At 35.9% G+C, this 22,966-nt stretch overlaps 1 protein-coding gene across 1 annotated transcript in view; it reads right to left on the bottom strand.

Moving 5' to 3' along the window:
• The window catches only part of LOC136037062 (arrestin homolog), a 142,222-nt gene that overhangs the window by 88,472 nt on the left and 30,784 nt on the right, over window positions 1-22,966 (bottom strand). Inside the window, exon 2 of the mRNA XM_065719500.1 lies at window positions 8,838-8,898. Within this exon, the coding sequence (XP_065575572.1) occupies window positions 8,838-8,898 (61 nt within the window). The remainder of the gene's footprint in view (window positions 1-8,837; window positions 8,899-22,966) is intronic.

The raw sequence follows: 22,966 nt of genomic DNA, 5'->3' as shown, positions 1-22,966 counted from the left end.
TTTTAAGTAAATAAGTTTCATCAAGTATAATCTAACCCGTCAAAAGTTAAGAGCCTGATAAAATTTGCCTTATTTTAGAAAATAAGAAGAAAATAAGAAGAAAATAAGAAGAAAATAAGAAAGTGATAGAGTCTTAATGAAAATTAAATAAAAAACTAGTTCTTTAAACTGAAAGTAAGGAGCGATATTAAAACTTAAAACGGACAGAAATTACTCCGTATATGAAATGGGTTGTCCCCTCCGCAATCCCTCGCTCTTTACGCTAACGTTTTTAATTGTTTTAAAAAGTAGAATTGTGTTAAAGAATCAAACTTTAGCGTAAAGAGCAAGGGATTGCGGAGGGGACAACCCATTTCATATACGGAGTAATTTCTGTCCGTTTTAAGTTTTAATATCGCTCCTTACTTTCAGTTTAAAAAACTAGTTTTTTTTTATTTAAATTCTGAATGTTTTTGAATTAATGCATTTTTGATTTTGGCTCTCCACACATTAATTAGTAAAATGAAATTTGCATATTAATATTTTTTTGGCCTGACGGCTTTCTCTTAGTTTTGATCAGACGATTTTGATAAATAAGGGGTGGGGAAGGAGGCCTAGTTGCCCTCCAATTTTTCGGTTACTTAAAAAGGCAACTAGAACTTTTAATTTTTAACGAAAGTTTTTATTAGTAAAAAATATACGTAACTTAAGAATTAACTTACGTAACAAACTTTTATGCTCTTATATTTTTTATTATGTATATGAGGGGGTTTGTCCCGTCGTTAATACCTCGCCTTTTACACTAAATCTTAAGTTTTGTCCCAATTCTTTAAGAATGACCCCTGAATCAGAAAGGCCGTGGAATAAGTAGTTGAAATTACTAAAAACACTTAGCATAAAGAGCAAGGTATTTATCTCCTCCTAAATACCTCGCTCTTTATGCTAAAGTATTTTTAGAACCCCTCATATGCGTAATAATCTCTGTTAGTTTTAAGTTTTAATGCTACTCTTTACTTTCAGTTGAAAAACTTTTTCGTGTTTATATTTTCATTGTTTTTTTTTTATAGTAATGCTAGAAAATCCCGCACCCTTTTCATTGAATTTCTCTTCCCCCATGACATGTTCCTCCACGAGAAGATCCTCCCACATAGCCTCCTCCCCTCAACCCCACCCCAAACCAAAAAAAATCCCCCTGAAAACGTCTGTACACTTCCCAATAACCATTACTGTATGTAAACACTGGACAAAGTTTGTAACTTGTAGCCCCTCCCCCACGGACTGTGGGGGAGTGAGTCATTCCAAAGACATAGTTAATATGGTTTTCGACTATGCGGAACAAAATGGCTATCTCAAAATTTGGATCCGTTTACTTTGGGAAAAAAATGAGCGTGGGAGGGGGCCTAGGTGCCCTCCAATTTTATAGGTCACTTAAAAAGGGCACTAGAACTTTTCATTTCCGTTAGAATGAGCCCTCTTGCGAGATTCTAGGACCACTTGGTCGTTACGATGACTCCTGGGAAAAAAAAAACCAAATAAACACGCACCCGTGATCTGTCTTCTGGAAAAAAATAAGAAATTTCACATTCTTGTAGATAGGAGCTTGAAATTTTTGCTATGGGGTTCTCTTATACGCTGAACACGATGGTGTGATTTTCGTTAAGATTCTATGACTTTTAGGGGGTGTTTCCCCCTATTTTCCAAAATAAGGCAAATTTTCTCAGACTCGTAACTTTTGATGACAAAGATTAAATTTGATGAAACTTATATATCTAGAATCAGCATGAAAATTTGATTCTTTTGATGTATCTTTTAGCATCAAAATTCCGTTTTTTAGAGTTTCGTTTACTATTGAGCCGGGTCGCTCCTTACTACAGTTCGTTACCACGAACTGTTTGATCAAACCATCAGACTCAGCGTATCAGAAAACCCTACAGTAGAAGTTTCAAGCTCCTATCTACAAAAATGTGGAATTTTGTATTTTTTGCCACAAGACAGATCACGGATGCGTGTTTATTTTTTTTTATTTTTTTCGGGGGTGATCGTATCGACTCAGTGGTCCTGAAATGTCACAAGAGGGCTCATTCTAACGGAAATTAAAAGTTCTAGTGCTCTTTTTAATTAACCAAAAAACGTGAGGGCACCTAGGCCCCCTCCCACGCTCATGTTTTCCCCAACGTCACCGGATCAAAATTCTGAGATAGCCATTTTATTCGCCATAATCGAATAACCTAATTAATATGTCTTTAGGGACGACTTACTCCCTACAGTCCCCGTGGGAGGGGCTGCAAGTTACAAGCTTTGACCAGTGTTTACATACAGTAATGGTTATTGGGAAGTGTTCAGACGTTTTCAGGGGCATTTTTTTGGTTTGGAGGGAGGAGTTGAGGGAGGGTTATGTGGGAGGATCTTTCCGTGGAGTAATTTGTCATGAGGGAAGAGAATTTCAATGAAGGGACGCAGGATTTTCGAGCATTTTTGAAAAAAAAACAATGAAAAAATAAATATGAAAAGTTTTTTCGACTGAAAACAAGAAACAGCATTAAAACTTAAAACGAACAGAAACTATTACGCATATGAGGGGTTCACCTCCTCGTAATACTTCACTCTTTACGCTAAAGTGTTTTTAGTGATTCCAACTATTTATTCTACGGCCTTTGTGATTCAAGGGTCATTCTTAAGGAACTGGGACAAAATTTAAGCTTTAGTGTAAAGAGTGAGGTATTGACGAGGGTGTGAGTCCCCTCATATGCGTAATAAAAACATACGAATATAGAAGTTCGTTACGTAAGTTAATTCGTAAGTTACGTATATTTTTTACTAATGAAAACGTTCGTAAAAAATTAAGTTCTAGTTGCCTTTTTAAGTAATCAAAACACTGGAGGGGAACTAGGCCTCCTCTCCCACTCCTTATTTTCAAAATCTTCCTATTAAAACTATGAGAAAGCCATTTAGCCAAAAAAAACTTAATATGCAGATTTCGTTTTAATTGTTTATGCGCGGAGAGCCAAAATCAAAACATGCATTAATTCAAAAACATTCAGAAATTAAATAAAAAAAACAGCTTTTCTTAACTGAAAGTAAGGAGCGACATTAAAACTTAAAACGAACAGAAATTACTCCACATATGAAAGGGGCTTTTCCTCCTCAACGGCCCGCTGTTTAAGCTGAAGTTTTTACTGTTTTAAAAATTAGTGTTAAGAGGCAGAGTCAAACTTTAGCGTAAAGAACAGGGTGTTTATGAGGAAAAGCTCCTCTCATATATGGAGTAGTTTCTGTTCGTTTTAAGTTTCAATGTCGCTCCTTACTTTCAGTTAAGAAAAGCTATTTTTTTATTTAATTTTAAAAAGGCGTGGCTATTTGACCTCTCTGTACGACATATCAAACAGTTCGCGGTAACGAACTGTAGTAAGGAGCGACCCGGCTCAATAGTAACCAAAACTCTAAAAAATTGAATTTTGATATCAATAGCTACACCAAAAGAATCGCATTTTAATGCTGATTTTAAATATATAAGTTTCATCAAGTTTAGTCTTACCCATCAAAAGTTACGAGCCTGGGAAAATTTGCCTTATTTAAGAAAATAGGGGGACACACCCCCTAAAAGTCATAGAATCTTAACAAGAATCACACCATCAGATTCAGCGTATCAGAGAACCCTACTGTAGAAGTTTCAAGCTCCTATCTACAAAAATGTGGAATTTTTTTATTTTTTGCCAGAAGACAAATCACGGCTGCGTGTTTATTTGTTTGTTTTTTGTTTTTTTTTTTGTTTTTTTTTTCTTTTCCCCAGGGGTCATCGTATCGACCAAGTGGTCCTAGAATGTCAAAAGAGGGCTCATTCTAACGGAAATGAAAAGTTCTAGTGCCCTTTTTAAGTGACCAAAAAATTGGAGGGTATCTAGGCCCCCTCCCACGCTCATTTTTTCCCAAAGTCAACGGATCAAAATTTTGAGATAGCCATTTTGTTCAGCATAGTCGATAACCATAGTAACTATGTATTTGGGGATGATTTACTCCCCCACAATCCCTGGGGGAGGGGCAGCAAGTTACAAACTTTGACCAGTGTTTACATATAGTAATGGTTATTGGGAAGTGTACAGACGTTTTCAGGGGGATTTTATTTTGTTTGGGGGGTGGGGCTGAGGGGAGGGGGCTATGCTGGAGGATCTTTCCTTGGAGGAATCTGTCATGGTGGAAGAAAAATTCAAGGAAAAGGGCGCATGATTTTCTAGCATTACTATAAGAAAACAATGACAAATAAACATGAAAACGTTTTTTCAAACAGTTCGTGGTAACGAACTGTAGTAAGGAGCGACCCGGCTCAATAGTAAACGAAACTCTAGAAAACGGAATTTCGATGCTAAAAGATATATCAAAAGAATCGGATTGTTATGCTGATTTTAAATATATAAGTTTCATCAAATTTAGTCTTTGTCATCAAAAGTTACGAGCCTGAGAAAATTTGCCTTATTTTGGAAAATAGGGGGTAACACCCCCTAAGAGTCATGGGATCTTAACGAAAATCACACCATCGCATTCAGCGTATCAGAGAACCCCATAGCAAAAATTTCAAGCTCCTATCTACAAGAATGTGAAATTTCGTATTTTTTGCCAGAAGACACATCAGTTTGACTCTTTCTCTTAACTCTACATTTTAAAACAGTAAAAAACTTTAGCGTAAAGAGCGGGGCGTTGATGAGGAAGCAGCCCCTTTCATATACGAAGTAATTTCTGTTCGTTTTATGTTTTAATGTCGCTCCTTACTTTCATCTAAAAAAACTGGTTTTTTTTATTTAATTTAAACCAGAACGCTGAAAAGAAAAAAAGGTAACTCCAGGGTATTTCACCACAAGTATTTAAACCAGAATGTTGAAAAAAAAGGTAACTCCAGGACTAGGACAGCAAAACTATTTGTGAATAGCCCATTCTTTTCTTAGAACTTCTTTTTGGGAAAGTTTCTTTTAGAACTTTTGAATAGGCTTATTATTCTAGTAGCTATTCTTAAAAATTGGAATAAATATTCAAACTTTAGCGTCAAGGGTGAGGTATTGAGGAGAAGACAACCCTTTCATATACGAAATAAATTCTATTAGTTTTAAGTTTTAATGTTGCTCCTTACTTTCAGTTGAAAAAAAACTTGTTTTTTATTATTTAATATACAAGAAAGGTGACCAGTTCACTACATGAGATTACTAGGATATCAGATTATTGGGATATCTCGCTCACTAGCACTCTAGAAAAACTATTGCATATAACATCTCTCAGACGCTTCTCACGAACAAAGAATTTTAGAACAAGCTCAAAGCAGGCTGTTTGTCGCCCTGGAATGGGATGTACATATCAGCTATTTACACCTCACCCAGTATGAAAACATCGATGAAAATGCAACCAAATGACTGTGACGCTGTATTTTTTGTTCTTATCTTTGCGTTTGACTCTGTAGTAAGGAGTAGATGTTGATACGTGATAATGAGGATGGAAAAAACTCATCAAACTAATATATTTTTTTTTATGAAAAGCAGCTTGCAGTGGTCCAAGTAACCGCTGAGGTTTCTGAGACCTTTATGATCAGCTATGGAGTTAAGGATGGATGTGCACTCTCACCAATAAAATTCAACTTCGTAATCGACTGAATAATGGTCCGTGAAACAAAGATATGCCAAGGAATTGATGTATCTCCTGACTTTACTGTCACAAACATCAACTACACGAATGATATAATCCTACCAGCTGATTCAAATTTAAAAGCCCAAGATACTTACAAAAGTTACCATCCATGCTGCTACTCTTGGTCTCACTATCAAAATGGCCAAAATTAAAATTGTGGAGAATGACTTTATTGCAACCAAACCGAGAATCTTTCTTGACTTTATAAAGATTAAAATAGCAAAAACAATCTCGAAAATCTGAAAATCTGAAATTCAACATAGAATGGCATCACACAGCAGCGGTTTTTGCCCAACTGAACCAGGCCCAATAGCGTAAGGGCCAAATTCATCTTTGCAATCAAAGTTTATATTTACAAAGTGATGGTCAGATCAGAACTGTTCAGTGGAATTAAAACATAGGCTATGAATGCGGTCAAAACTGAAGCACTAGAATTCTTTGATTATGGGTGCCTACGGAAAATATTAGTCATCAGACTTACTAATAAGGTTCCGAATTGAGAGATGAGAAAATGATGCTTTCAGAAATACGCTGAAGAGGACATTATAATAAAACACCGACTCGCATGTTCGGGATCGTATGTCATTGGCCCTAAGAATCCTCATGAAGAAATAGACTAGTCTGCGTGTCACGGCACTTCTGGAAAAAACGCCATGGCGGTCAATCCAAGTCTGGTTAGCCACTTTCAAGACCAACTTGGAGCCCCTAGGTGGTTTTAATTGAAATTGCAGAATATGGTAATGTCTTGGTTCCAGATTGTATTCCTCAGAATCAAAGATAGATCCGATGGTAACGAATGTCTGTCAACTTTTAAATACCAGGGAGTGTTGATAGAGCCTCTTTCCAGCTAGAATAACAAGTACAAGTTAATTAACGTTTGTTTTGGTTATAGGCCTCTAGTAATTTAACTCTTATTTCCCTTGATTTTTTGGCTGAGTAGACCTCGCCGTTTTACTTTACTTAAAATATTTCCTTCTCTTCCAGAATGACAGAAGTGAATGAATGGTAGTACAATTATGTTTCCTTTTCTAGATAAAATATAATTTGTACTTGGCCAATTACAGTAAAATGTAGAAAAAACCCTTTTCGTTAGCCTATCTCTAGAGAAAGAAACTTGCTAGAGAAACCGGAACTAAAGCAAATTAGAATGTAAAAACGAAACTCTTTAGCCAAACGATTTCACCCCAGTCGATTTGCGTTTTTGGTCGAAAGCCAAAAGAAAGACAACAATAATACCTCTTCAAATCTTAAAAAAAAATAAGCTGGGTCTAGTTTCAACATTGTGTTTATCTGAACTATTCCTGAAACTTTGATTGAGCCCAATTTTTAAACTGGAATGCTTGTTTTAGATTCACTGAGTAAGTCCATACATTTGCTTCTGTAAATAAGCTTCAATCTCACTTTATAAGGCACTTAGCTGCAGGAAAGTAGAGTATTGCTGACATTGGATGTGGGGATGCTAGCCTACGTGATATATTCTTGTAGCTCAAGTTTTTACTCGAAAACTTATTTCAGTTTAGAAATAAACTTTAAAAAGAAGAAATTCCGAAAGGCATTGTAAAGGAAGAACTTTTAAAGCTTTTTGGTTACAGGTAGCATCGCTTTGTGATGAGTAGTGGCAATACTGATGATTTAGAGAAATTTACCTTTCTGTTCATCTGAATTTTCCAGTTCTATCAAACTTGCTGTTATTTATTGAAACTGTTTCAGTTTTACAGCAAGACAAGTATGAAGAAAACTCTTTAGATATTAGAAGTTATAGTTACTCCCTAATTATATGTTGCAATTTTTTTGAGTAGTTATAGTACTTTAGTAGTTATAATAGTTTTTATAGAAGTTAGTATTTACAAGTTATAGTTGTTTTTATAAAAAAAAATTAAAAAAGTTGTTTTTAGTTGTAATAGTTGTTATATAAATAAGTTGTTATAGTTGTTATATATAAAGTTGTTATAGTTGTTTTTATTTTTTTTTTTAGTATTTACAAGTAGTTATAGTTGTTTTTAACACCATAATAGTTTCACTCACTTATACTTTGAAAAAAATTCAGGTATGGTAAATAAATCACTTCTGGACTATAGCAATTAATTACTGAAACATAAACAAGCCCATATAGAAAACCAAAGAAAATGAGTATCGAACTATATTGATAATACCCTTTAATGCTACAGCCTCGAACATTTACTACCATGGCCCAACTTTCACCTCCAAACTTTAAAAAAATTAAATTAAATTTTAACGAAAAGAAAACGATAAATGATTTCGCTATTTCTCCAGACTACATACAATATTGCGTATAATCGATACAATATCATAGATGTTTGGCCGATTTTGGAAACGGTTAGTTGTAGGTTTACCTGTATATAACTTTTTAAGCTTTAGCGAGGTATAAACCTAAATGATGTCAAGGATGTTGTTAATTATCGAAAAGAAACCGTTGAGCGGTATCACATCGGCGGATAAATACTTTTGAAAAGCAACGATACTTTTGATACACAAAATTCACTTGTCCAAGCATAGGCGCTTCGAAAAGCAGATGGAAATTTACTAGATGTTTTTCAGAAAAATTGCCTACGGATTTTTTCTGGGTACCCGGCTGACTGACCGTATTTCAAACAGTAGATCGTAAGAAAAATGTGGTTCAGTCCTGCTTTCTATGGCTATAATGAAAGAAAGGTTGAGGTGGCTAAGCCATGTTCTGTGGATGAGGGATAACAGATTGCCGAAGGTTGTCCTTTTTGGTCAACCGTCTGGGGCCACACGGAAAGCAGGTCGTCCTTGCCTGGGTTGGGAGGATGTCATAAATAGAGATTGAAAGGAAATAGAAACTTTCTGGGAGGTTGTAAAGAGGGAGGCCTTGAATAGATTAGGTTGGAGGAGGAGCGTGCGTAGCTGTGTTGGCCTCAGGTGGCCTGGTGCTGCAGTGAGTTATTAGTAGTAGTAGTAGTAAAGCTGGATTCAACCGCTTTTCAAGACGTGGTCGTGTCATTTACCAATACTTCTTTCAAATGAGTTTAGCCACAGTAAGAAGTGGCCACACTTGCAGCCACCTTGCAGTTTCGTTTGGTATGTAATCTTTTACCCTAAGATGGCCTAGGAAAATGTCTAGTGATAAATAACTAGCATGGTCTAATTTAATGTTTTTGCCTTAAATATCTCAAGCATATTCATTAAAATAATACATCTAAACTTACCGATTGAGTCGAAGTATGTATAGTGGTCAATGAAATCTCGTTTTGGAAGGTAAATGACAATCTGAAAAAGAAACGTGTTAAGGAGACATTAAGATTTCTTACATCAGAGAAAGTTATTAGTTTGTTAGTAAGAAATTATAGATAGGGTCAACTTAAGATTTTGTCAACGGCCAAAGCACACTAAAGAAAGCTCTACCGCCATAGGATCTCTTTACAAGTTTTCTCTCTGTTTCTCTGTGCTTAAGATTGTTTTTAGAAATTCACTAAAATCTTAAATATTCGACCATATTCGACCCTCTCAATTTGTGTTTGATTACTTTAAACGAAAACTTTTATAGCTAAAAACCATTTTAAAAAACATACAATTTTCCCCTTAGTATTTTCTACACTAAGTGTCTCTTGTCTAAAACTTTCTATACTACATATATCTCTTGTATCAGTGTCTCTGTAATGGTTATTAATTCCAAAATTAACATTTCTTGTTATGTTTTGAGTTTTACGTTTTTTTCTTTGGGTTTGTTTTTTCTTTTGTAAATGCTCAGTCCTTTTTGTTATGATGGAATTTCAGATCAACAAATAGGTAAAATACAGTCCGATAAATAAAAAAAAACAACTAATTGTTCACCCCCCATGGGACGTATGGCCCTCCCTTCAGACGTTGGCGGTGGGCGTAAATTCAAATTCAAATGAAAAACCGCGAGAAGATTTTATCATGAAAATAGGCCAGGAAAAACTGGCAGGTTCGAAGAAGCGTAGGCGAATTTTTAACCAAGGGGGCATCCCTTAACCTTTTTACCTCCCCCTTATCCAATACACTGAGCATAAAAAAATGCACTTATCTAGATGGTGCCACTAAGAAGACTGAACCCTAGGAATAGAAGGCTCCCCCCCTTCAAGGAACTCTACAGCAGAAAAGACTTAAAATGTGCTGGTAAAAATACTCATTTTTATAACCATTAACTTTTCGTATGTACCCCTACAATTAAAAAGCATAATTACACCCCTCCGTCCTTTCATGAATGCAAACCTGAGGTACAAAAAACACAATCCATTTATTAATGCCTTATATGTTACTTTCTAGAGATACCTCTTCCCCAACCTCACTCTCTCTCAAAGTTTTAAGCCCCAAACAATTATTTTGACTTTAAACATTTAGTTTCATGTTCATCAGCAGAAAAAGAGCGTAGAAATAACATATATAATCACATTTGCTGGTATTTACTCAATCACCTTTTTTTTGCCTCAACCACAATTCAACCTAAAAAAAAAAATCAAATCAAGGAGGCACACTCGTGCCTCTTTAAAGAGGCAAACCACGACAATGTTAAGCGATCTTCGGTTCCAGTGGTCGCAGAGGGATGGAGAGGGATGCATTTCGTAGCCCGAGCTCCAACAAAGAAACCTGCCAAATTTCATCCCCCTCCAACTTTTCCTTCATGGGGAAAATCTGGCCGAAAGTTTCGATCCCCCAATCCCCCCCCTTTAACGTTGTCCGATCGGGCTGAAATTCACAAGTTAGGGTCCCCTAGGGCCCAGGAGCTTATCTGCGAAATTTCAGCTCGATCCGATTACTCCTTCCCTGTTTTCCAGAAACCACGCATAGCCACTTAATGTTCATGTTCTCCTTTTGTTTTTTTTTTCGCCACGCCTACAGGTCACAGCCGACATCGGATCTGGGTGTATGAAGACTCATTCGACGCGGAATTCTCTGAGTAATTTTGCTTGAAAGTTTCGTCGGAAAATCTTAACCCCCCGATTTTCTAGCTTAGAAAAACCCCATTTCCCATAAGAGCCCATGTTAAGTTTTTTGTTGTTAAAAGTTACGAATTTTAACATTCAAGTACATCAAAATGATCAGCTCGACATGGTGAGACTGACTAAAAGCTTCAAAAAATTCTGTCTTAATCCGTAAAATTTTTATTTGAGAAAAATGACAGAAACCCTTTTTTTCTGCCATGCCTACAGGTCACAGCCGACATCGGATCTGGGTGTACGAAGACTCATTCGACGCGGAATTCTCCGAGTAATTTTCCTGGAAAGTTTCGTTGGAAAATCTTAACCCCCCCGATTTTCTAGCTTAGAAAAACCCATTTCCCCATAAGAGCCCATGTTAATTTTTGAAATTCTTAAAAGTTATTTAAAAGTTATATTTATACACATGCAGGTATTTCGACTTCAAACATGCCCGGTTAGCTCAGTCGGTAGAGCGTGGGACTTTTAATCCTAAGATCAAGGGTTCAAGTCCCTTATCGGGCGGTTTTTTTCCACAAAATATGAAAAAAACTTCGTTTTCTTAAAGAGTTAAAGAGGCTGCGTCCCAAAGTCGAACCTTAAAACGTAAAGGAATTAGGAGAGGCAGTCCTAATCCCTGTACGAGGAGTAGAGGAATTATTAAATTACATCCACCATGGATTGTAGAAAAACGTACAGAAATAATATGAAAAAAACTTCGTTTTCTTAAAGAGTTAAAGAGGCTGCGTCCCAAAGTCGAACCTTAAAACGTACAGGAATTAGGAGAGGCAGTTGGGGTGCAGCGGCCCCCCAAACCCCCCGCTTTTAAAGACTCTTTTGTACAGGTTTTTTGTTTTGTTAATTAAAAGAGGGCCTTTCCGAAGCCAAGAGCGGGGGGTTAGGGGAGCGGCAGCCCCCCACAACAAAAAACCTGTACAAAAGAGTCTTTAAAAGCGGGGGGTTTGGGGGGCGGCAGCCCCCAACTGCCTCTCCTAATTCCTGTACGTTTTAAGGTTCGACTTTGGGACGCAGCCTCTTTAACTCTTTAAGAAAACGAAGTTTTTTTCATATTATTTGTGAAAGAGCTAGTGCGATAAGCTTTTAGGTCGGGTAGTGAAAGAATCATTTGTACATCAATTTGTTTGAGGTTGACCCCTTTTCTTCACAATTTTCCAAGACTAAGAGCAAACTTTGACAATGGGAAAAAAATAGACTGAAGATTTAAAATATGTACGAAAAAGACGTAAACAGATTGAAAATGATATACAAAAAAGGAGAAAATAAAAAAAGAATCACATGAGTTAAACTGCAGTGTAATGGTGTAGTGGTATAAATGGTGCAACCAGACGTGGATTACGATAGCTTACTATATGTGAGATTTTTAATTTTTTAGTTTTATCATATATTCTTTTTATCTATTATACTGTTTTATTATATATTTAAACTATTTAATCCAGTTCTATTGCGTTGATAAGGGCTACCAGACGTAAAAATAAAACATTTGGGCTTTCGTTAGCATGCAGATTTTGTCAACGTTTGTTCACTGTCTTAATTATGAGTGTTACACGTTATTGGTTATTATCGTTTTATTTTAACTATACATGGAAATAAAGCCTTGTCTAAGAAATCATTTTTGCATTATTCCTTGATACTAGAAAATCCTGCGAACCCTTGTATACATGCTTAATATGTTATATATAATATTGTATAAAATGTAAATGTAAAATGCAAAATTTGTGAAACATTAAAAACACCCATAAGAGCAACCAGAGATGTAACTCGAATGAAATTTAATTATGGTTATAGACATGATAGTACATTTTTTTTTTAATATTAAAGGCACATCCCCGCACTCAGAAATAAACATTCCTCTTCAGACCCCAGTTCGCCTCTAAACATTATTTTGCCCCCCCCCCCCCAAGCTGAAATTTAGTTTCTGAAAAAAAATGAATCTTGTGAAAACTAAGATAAGCCTGCATAATTCGAAGTATGCAAAGAAACAGGTGAATTTTCTTTAGAATATATTTGTCTTTATGGTAATATTGGGCTCATTTTTCAGTTTTCGCTATCATTTTCACTTGATTTGGGAAAATTGGCTCAAAATTTGTACCACCTCCCCCTAGGATTTTGACGAAATTACGCCACTGGCTATAGCCAGATATAATACAACAATACATGCATCGTATTAAGATTCTGGACATGGGTAAAAGTTCAAATAGAATTTTGGCTATATTCCACCTCACCATGAAATCATTTTGTCTAGTCCAATATACTCCCAATTGTTTTTAGTGTTATGGGCATATTGTGTCCCACCGATGAATGAGGACCTCACAGCTTATATTTCAAAGGATGCATCAACATATGCTTGCAATTTCTTGTTTATTGCAGAAAAATATTGTCAATAATGAAATGTTCCTGAGAAAAGCATTGCCTGTATTATATAAAATAAAGGATATTTTTTTGAAATCGGTAATTTGTTCTAGTAAATCGGAGTGAGCGACATGTCCCAACTGTCCTTTGGAAATGTTAGATCCGTAATATTTACCTCGCCTAAGAACAAATTACTGTCTTAGGTTGTCTGAGCAAATTATGATAGGACGCCTTCTTCGACTAACAAGAGCTAAGACCTCATATGGCACTCGTGACGAGGCGAGAAGAGCTAAGAGCCAAGAGATCATATGGTATGAGCTCTAACAAAATTCTATGAATCAATAGATTGATTTAAAAAGGAAAATAAGAGGCTTAATGCCGGTCAAGATTTAAAATAAGAGCTCTGAGTCACAAAGTCCTTCTAAATATCAAAATTTATTAAGATCCGATCACCCACTCGTAAGTTATAAATACCTAATTTTTTCTAGTTTTTCCTCTCCCTTTTGCCCCCCAAATGGTCGAATCTGGGAAAATGACTTTATCAAGTCAAATTGTGCAGCTCCCTGACACGCCTACCAATTTTCATCGCCCTAGCACGTCCAGAAGCACCGAACTCGCCAAATCACTGAACCCCTCCCCCCAGCTCCCCCAAAGAGAGCGAATCCAGTACGATTCTGTCAATCACGTATCAAGGACATTTGTTTATTCTATCCACCAAGCTTCATCCCGATTCCTCCACTCCAAGTGTTTCTCCAAGATTTCCCCCTCCAATTCCCCCCAATGTCAAAAGATCTGGTCGGGATTTGAAATAAGAGCTCTGAGACATGAATTCCTTCTAAAAATCAAATTTCATTACGATCCGATCATCTATTCGTAAGATAAAAATACCCCAATTTTCATGTTTTCCAAGTATTCCGGTTTCCCCCTCCAACTCCCCCGAATGTCACAGGATCTGGTCGGAATTTGAAATTAGAACTTCAAAGCACAAGATCCTTCTAAATATCAAATTTCATTCAGATCTGGTCACCCTTTCGTAAGTTACAAATACCTCAATTTTCAAAATACCCCCCCAATTCAACCAAAGAGAGCAGATCCGGTCCAGTTATATCAGTCACGTTTCTTAGACAGGTTTCTATTCTTCCCATCCAGTTTCATCCTGATCTCACCGCTTTAAGTATTTTCTAAGATTTCCGGTCCCCTCAACTGCCCCCCCCCCAATTACGCTTGATCCGGTTGAGGTTTAAAATAAGATATCTGAGTTACGAGGTCCTTCTAAATATGAAGTTTCATGAAGATCCGATCACTCCTTCGTAAGTTAAAAATACGTCATTTTTCTTACTTTTCAGAATTACCCCCCCCCCCCCAAAAAAAAATGAGCGGATCCGTTCCAATTATGTAAATCACGTATGCAAGACTTCTGCTTATTTTTCCAACCAAGTTTCATCCCGATCCCTCCAATCTAAGCGTTTTCCATCATTTTAGGTTTCCCCATCCCAAACTTCCCCCAGTGTCACCAGATCCGGTCAGGATTTAAAACAAGAGCTTTGAGACACGATATCCTTCTAAATATCAAATTTCATGGAGATCCAATCACCCGTTCGTAAGTTAAAAATACCTCATTTTTTCTATTTTTTCAGAATTAACCCCCCCCCCAACTACCCCAAATAGAGCGGATCCGTTCTGGTTATAAAATAAGAGCTCTAAGACACGATATCCTTCTAAACATCAAATTTCATTGAGATCCGATCACCCGTTCGTAAGTTGAAAATACCTCATTTTTTCTAATTTTTAAGAATTACCCCCCCCCCCCCCAACTACCCCAAAGAGAGCGAATCAGTTCCGATTATGTCAATCATGTATCTGGGAATTGCGCTTATTTTTCCCATCAAGTTTCATCCCGATCCCTCCACTCTAAGTGTTTCCCAAGATTTTAGGTTTCCCCCCTCCAACTCCCCCCAATGTCATCAGATCCGGTCGGGATTTAAAATAAGAGCTCTGAGACACAATATCATTCCAAACATCAAATTTCATTAAGATCCAATCACCCGCTCATAAGTTAAAAATACTTCATCTTTTCTATTTTTTCCGAATTAACCGGCCCCCACTCCCCCCCCCAGATGTTCAAATCGGGAAAACGACTATTTCTAATTTAATCTGGTCCGGTCCCTGATACGCTTGCCAAATTACTAATCTCTCAATCTCTCAATCTTTCTCTCAATTCTTTCTCTCAATTCTACTTTATTAAACAGTAAAAAAATTTAGCGTAAATACCGGGCGGTCGAGAAGGGAACAACCCCTTTCACACACGTAGTAATTTCTGTTCGTTTTAAGTTTTAATGTCGCTCCTTACTTTCAGCTAAAAAAAACTAGTTATTTATTTTAATTTCTGAACGTTTTTGAATTAATGCATGTTTGATTTTGGCTCTCCACAGATAAATCATTAAAATGAAATTTTAAAACTTTCTCTTAGGTTTGATCAGAAGATTTTGAGAAAAAAGGGTAGGGGGAGGAGGCCTAGTTGCCCTCATGTTTTTCGGTTACTTAAAAAGGCAACTAGAACTTTTAATTTTTAACAAAAGTTTTTACTAGTAAAAAATATACGTAACTTAAGAATTAACTTAGGTAACGAACTTCTATATTCTTATTTTTTATTATGTGTATAAGGGGGTTTGTCCCCTCGTTAAGACCTCGCTCTTTACACAAAAGCTTAAATACGTTCTGAGACCATACTGGCTATGCATGATGTATGAAAACAAAGATAGGAAATAATAAATGAAAAGAGAAAAAACAAATAGTTGAAAAACGAGGATTTTATCAGCCAGTAGCAAAACATGAGAAACAAGCAAATATCAAACAGTTCGTGGTAACGAACTGTAGTAAGGAGCGACCCAGCTCAATAGTAACCGAAACTCTAAAAAATGGAATTTTGATACCAATAGTTACATCAAAGTTACGAGCCTTAGAAAATTTGCCTCATTTTTGAAAATAGGAGGAAAAACCCTCTAAAAGTCATACCATCTTAACAAAAATCACACCATCAGATTCAACGTATCAGAGAACCTTATTGTAGAAGTTTCAAGCCCCTATCTACAAAAATGTGGAATTTCGCATTTTTTGCCAGAAGACAAATCACAGATGCGTGTTTATTTGTTGTTTTTTTTCCAGGGGTGATCGTATCGACTCAGTGGTCCTAGAATATTGCGGAAGGGCTCATTCTAACGGAAATTAAAAGTGCTAGTGCCCTTTTTAAGTGACCAAAAAAATTGGAGGGCACCTAGGCCCCCTCCCACGCTCATTCCCCCCCCCCCCCAAAGTCACCAGATCAGAATTGTGAGATAGCCATTTTATTCACCATATTCGAAAAATTTAATAACTATGACTTTGGAGACGACTTACTCCCCCGCAGTCCCCGTGGGAGGGGCTGCAGGTTGAAAACTTTGACCTGTGTTTACATATAGTAATGGTTACTGGGAAGTGTACAGACGTTTTCAGGGGGATTTTTTGGTTGAGGGAGGGTTGAGGGGGGGTTACACGGGAGGATCTTTCCATGGAGGAACGTCTCATGGGGGAAGAGACTTTCAATGGAGGGGGCGCAGGATTTTCTAGCATTATTTAAGAAAAAAAAATATGAAAAGTTTTTTCTACTGAAAGTGAGGAGCAGCATTAAAACTGAAAACGAACAGAAATTATTACACATATAAGGATTTTACCTCCTCGTAATACCTCGCTCTTTACGCTAAAGTATTTTTAAGTAATTTCAACTATTTATTCTACGGCCTTTGTGATTCAGGGGTCATTCTGAAGGAATTGGGACAAAATTTAAGCTTTAGTGTAAAGAGCGAGGTATCGAAGAGGGGTGAGCCCCCTCAGATACGCAATAAAAACATACGAATATAGAATTTCGCTAGGTAAGTTAATTTGTAAGTTACGCATATTTTTACTTTATATTTTACTATATTTTTACTTATTTTTACTTTTTTTACTATTTTTTACTAAAAATTAAAAGTTATAGTTGCTTTTTCAAGTAATCAAAAAATTGGAGGGCAACTAGGCCTCCTCCCTCGCTCCTTTTTTCTCAAAATCTTCCGATTAAAACTATGAAAAAGCCATTTAGCCAAAAAAAATTAATATGCAAATTTCTTTTAATTATTTATGTGCGGAGAGCCAAGATCAAAACATGCATTAATTCTAAAACGTCCAGAAATTCAACAAAAAAACAATTTTTTTGAAAGTAAGGAGCGATATTAAAACTTAAAACGAACAGAAATTCCTCCGTATATGAAAGGGGCTTTTCCTCCTCAACGCCCCGCTCTTTACACTAAAGTTTTTTACTGTTTTAAAATGTAGAGTTAAGAGAAAGTGTCAAACTTTAGCGTAAAGAGCGGGGCTTTGAGGAGGAAAAGCCCTTTTATATACGGAGTAATTTCTGTTCTTTTTAAGTTTTAATGTCGCTCCTTACTTTCATTAAAAAAAAACTTTCAAAAAACTGAGCGTGGGAGGGGGCCTAGGTGCTCTCCAATTTTTTAGTTACTTAAAAAGAGCACTAGAACTTTTAATTTCCGTTAGAATGAGCCCTTTCACGACATTCTAGAAGCGCTGAGTCGACACGATGACTCCTGGGAAAAAAAACAAATAAACACGCATCCGTGATTTGTCTTCTGGCAAAAAATGCGAAATTCCACATTTTCGTTGATAGGGGCTTAAAACTTCTACTACAAGGTTCTCTGATACGCCGAATCTGATGATGTGATTTTCGTTAAGATAGTATGACTTTTAGGGGGATTTCCCCCTATTTTATAAAATGAGGCAAATTTTCTCAGGCTCGTGACTTTTGACGGGTAAGACTAATCTTGATGAAACTTATATATTTAAGTTATATTTATATATTTTGATGTAACTATTGGCATCAAAATTCCATTTTTTAGAGTTTTGGTTACTATTGAGCCTGGTCGCTCCTTACTACAGTTCATTACCACGAACTGTTTGATACTAATTGTCACACTGTTTAAAGGAACTTTTTTAATTAAAGATACGATTCAAAGTAATAAATAGTGGCGTAATTTCGCCAAAATCCTGGAGGGAAGACAATGTTGAAGCCAAAATTTCAAAAGTTAAGTGAAAATGACATTGAAAACTGAAAAATGATCCGTATATTACTAAAAAGGCAAAAATATACTGAAGAATAATGAGCGGTTTTTCTAGAAATTAAATATAAAAAAACTAGTTTTTTTTTAACTGAAAGTAAGGAGCGACATTAAAACTTAAAACGAACAGAAATTACTACGTGTATGAAAGGGGTTGTTCCCTTCTCAACGTCCGCTCTTTACCCTAAAGTTTGACTCTTTCTCTCAATTCTACTTTATTAAACAGTAAAAAAATTTAGCGTAAATACCGGGCGGTCGAGAAGGGAACAACCCCTTTCACACACATAGTAATTTCTGTTCATTTTAAGTTTTAATGTCGCTCCTTACTTTCAGTTAAAAAAAAAACTAGTTATTTATTTTAATTTCTGAACGTTTTTGAATTAATGCATGTTTGATTTTGGCTCTCCGCAGATAAATCATTAAAATGAAATTTTAAAACTTTCTCTTGGTTTTGATCAGAAGATTTTGAGAAAAAAGGGTAGGGGGAGGAGGCCTAGTTGCCCTCATGTTTTTCGGTTACTTAAAAAGGCAACTAGAACTTTTAATTTTTAACAAAAGTTTTTACTAGTAAAAATATACGTAACTTAAGAATTAACTTAGGTAACGAACTTCCATATTCTTATTTTTTTATTATGTGTATAAGGGGGTTTGTCCCCTCGTTAAGACCTCGCTCTTTACACAAAAGCTTAAATACGTTCTGAGACCATACTGGCTATGCATGATGTATGAAAACAAAGAAAGGAAATAATAAATGAAAAGAGAAAAAACAAATAGTTGAAAAACGAGGATTTTATCAGCCAGTAGCAAAACATGAGAAACAAGCAAATATTAAACAGTTCGTGGTTACGAACTGTAGTAAGGAGCGACCCAGCTCAATAGTAACCGAAACTCAAAAAAATGGAATTTTGATACCAATAGTTACATCAAAAGAATTGCATTTTAATGCTGATTTTAAATATATAAGTTTCGTAAAGATTAGTCTAACGAGCCAAGATCAAAACATGCATTAATTGTAAAACGTCCAGAAATTCAACAAAAAAAAAATTTTTTTTGAAAGTAAGGAGCGATATTAAAACTTAAAACGAACAGAAATTCCTCCGTATATGAAAGGGGCTTTTCCTCCTCAACGCCCCGCTCTTACACTAACGTTTTTTTACTGTTTTAAAATGTAGAGTTAAGAGAAAGTGTCAAACTTTAGCGTAAAGAGCGGGGCTTTGAGGAGGAAAAGCCCTTTTATATACGGAGTAATTTCTGTTCTTTTTAAGTTTTAATGTCGCTCCTTACTTTCATTTAAAAAAAACTTGTTTTTTTTTGTTTAATTTCGACAAGGACCTCCGTCGTCCTCAGTGCTCAAAAAAATAAGAAAGAGAAAAAAGAAAGAAAAAGAAAAAAAGAAGAAACAACAACAAAATCTAACCTTCTTAAGTGAACTCTACGAGAGGAGAAAAGACACTGAATCAAACAACAAAAACCAACTTGAAATCAATGAAAGAGAAGTTACCAATTAGATTGAATAAGTATCCTTTGCCTTGCAACAGATTTCGCCTGTTTACAATTTCGGTTTTTCATTAGATATGCGGACAGATTGTCTTAATATAGACTGGTCGAAAATATTCATAGAGTCTTTTAACATTAAATTGTTATAAATTGGGCTTAGGGAAATATCTCCCGTGTCACTATTTGCAGCCAAAATTCTATTTACATGTTTTTTATATCAATTAACTCTTTAAAAGATTGTAGTAGGTCATTTACGGTAGATATTAAAGTTTCCTCTTCAAAAGAACTAAATGGTCAGGATTTTTGTATATATGTTGGGCCAGAGCTGAATCAAAGTTGTCATTTTTATTTTCCAGTCTCAGGGACTTAGCTCTTGAAATTTTGTGTTCATGCAATCGTTCCCCTAGTTGTTGATGGGTCCTACCAATGTAAAATTTTCCACATTAACCCGGGATTCTGTAGACACCACTACCTAGTATAGGGGCCGTTTTATCCTTTCCCGAGTTGAAAAAATGTTCAACTTTTGGTTCAGTTTTGAAAGAAACAGAGAGATTATGTTTTTTTTTTAATTTTCAAAGTTTGTCGCTGAGTTTCGAGACGTATGGTAATGTAGTGAAAGTTTTTTCCCAATTTCCAGTGTAACTGAATCAAGGGGGACGGGCCCCCTATATTTCCTGTTTTACCTTTTTAATAGTCTATCTATTATATTTTCAATGAGATTGATTGGGTAGCCATTGCAGAATAGAATATCTTTAACATAATCTAACTCGGATTTTACATGATTCCGTGAACATATCTTTAGAACCTTGTCGACTAAAGAAATTACTACCCCTCTTTTTACACAAGGACGGTGATTTGACGAGAAATGTAGATACCGATCATTATGGGTTGGCTTTTTATATATAGAATATTCAAGGCTAGGAATATTTTTTATAATTAAAACATCCAAGAAAGGGAGCTTTCCTGAATCTTCCAGTTCTATTTTAAATTGACAATTCGAATCAAAAGAATTCAAATATACCAAAAAATCTTTTAGAGAGTCCTGACCATGTTCCCAAACAACAAGAATATCATCAACGAAACGAAACCAGAGAGAGTGTTTTAAGGGGAAACTATTCAAAGCAGACTGTTCTATGAAATCCATGTAAAAATTTGCCAAAAAAGGAAACAAAACAGTGCCCATGGGTAGGCCCTTGACCTGAAGGAAAAATCTTTCTCGAAACATCAAATATAAAGAGAACTTGTTGCAAAGACGTACAAGCGTCATTATTGTGTCAATTTCCAAGGTTTTATAATCTGACCAAGCAGAATTTTCCTCTGACTTTCTTTGTAAGGCCTGTTCACTTTATGGACATCGCATGAAGTGTGCATGGAAACTGCATCAAAACTAGATAAGATAGTTTTTTCTGTTATACTATGATTTTTCAGCTTCTCAACAAGATCTATGGAATTTTTTATATAAGATTTCTGTGTTGTTGAAAATTGTAGCTAAGAATCTTCCTATACCTGTAGCTGGAGATCTATAACATGCTACAATAGGACGTAACAGAGTATCCTTCTTATGGATTTTGGGTAGACCATAAAATTTTGGTGCTGAACAACCTTTTGGGTAAAATTTTCTGTACATTTGAGGGGTGATTAGTCTATTGTCTTGGGAGATTTTCTATTGTATTGTCTTGGGAAGATTGGGAAGACTCAGTTCAAAAATATACGTAAAGGAGATGGGACTTTTAAGAATTGTGCTCCCTAAGAATCCTGCTCCCACCCTTTTGTCAGAAAAAAACATTGATGGGGTCTAGGATTTATAAAAAAAAATTATAATAGTAATTAAACAAACAAACAACGGATAGATTCTACATGCAGAAAGAACATTATAATAAATGATTCTATAAATGTTCTTTCTAAGAAATTTTGTATTCGTCTCATCTTTTCTAATATACACTTGCAAGAGAATCATTCTTGGACTTTCATTGAAAGTTTCTTTGAAATATATTTCGGTGTGCTTTTCAAACATATCCCGCTTAGGATCAAAGAATATAGAAACTAATAAAACTTTGAGCTCTTGTTGTCTCCTCAAAGGAAAAAAAGAATACTTAAACCTATTGAACGACTCTCATGTCGTTTCAGCATGAAATTAAAAAACAAGATATTTCAACTGAAATTAAAGAGCAAAATTAAAAGTTAAAACGAACAGAAATTATTACGTATATGAGGGGGTTAACCTCCTCGTCAATACCTCGCTCTTTGCGCTAAAGTTCGAATTTTGTTCCAATTCTTTAATAGTGACCCCTGAATCGCAAAGGGTTTACTTAGAATAAATAGCTCCTTTGAAAGTACTAAAAAAAATTTAGCATAAAGAGCGGGGCATTAACGAGGGGAGAATCCCCTCGTGTACGTAATAATTTCTATTCGTTTTAAGTTTTAATGTTGCTCCTTACTTTCAGTTGAGAAAACGTTTTTATTTAATTTCTGATCTTTTTTTAGATAGTGTTTGAAAATCCATCGCCTCCTCCATGGAAAATCGCATTCCCCCATGAAAAATTCCTCCATGGAAAGATCCTCCCGAGTAACCTTCCCTCCTGACCCCCCCCCCCATCGCCGAAAAATCCCTAAAAAGGGTCCTGATACTTCTCAATAACCAATACTATATGTTAACAATGGGCAAAGTTCACATCTTGCAGCCCTTCCCCTGGGGGCTGTTATGGTCACTTAAAAAGGGCACTAGAACTTTAAATTTCGTTCAAATCATCCCTATTGCTATATTCTAGGACCACTGGGCTGGTGCAATCACCCCTAGGAAGAAAAAAAAATAAAATAAACATACATAAGTGGTATTTCTTCTTGCTCTCTACTTATAGTTCGTTACCACGAACTGTTTGAATTAGACACGTTTGGAAGAGTTAGGGACCTTTGATAATTGTACCCAGACCTTCTTGCGCCTTCTAGACGCCTTCTTGCGACATTCTAGGACCACTTGGTCGATACGATGACCCCTGGGAAAAAAAAACAAACACGCACCCGTGATTTGTCTTCTGGTAAAAAATACGAAATTCGACATTTTGGTAGATAGGAGCTTGAAAATTTTGCTATAGGGTTCTCTGATACGCCGAATGCGATGGTGTGATGTTCGTTAAGATTGTATGACTTTTAGGGGGTGTTTTCTCCTATTTTCTAAAATAAGGCACATTTTCTCAGGCTCGTAACTTTTGATGACAAAGACTAAATTTGATAAAAGTTATATATTTAAAATCAGCATGAAAATCCGATTCTTTTGATGTATATTTTAGCATCAAAATTCCGTTTTTTATTAGAGTTTCGTTTACTATTGAGCCAGGTCGCTCCTTACTACAGTTCGTTACCACGAACTGTTTGAAAAGGTTTGCTAGA

Source organism: Artemia franciscana, chromosome 16 (assembly GCF_032884065.1).
Source record: "Artemia franciscana chromosome 16, ASM3288406v1, whole genome shotgun sequence".
Taxonomy (NCBI): domain Eukaryota; kingdom Metazoa; phylum Arthropoda; class Branchiopoda; order Anostraca; family Artemiidae; genus Artemia; species Artemia franciscana.
Note: the sequence above shows the minus strand (reverse complement) of the source record. Positions and strands in the feature narration are given on the sequence as shown.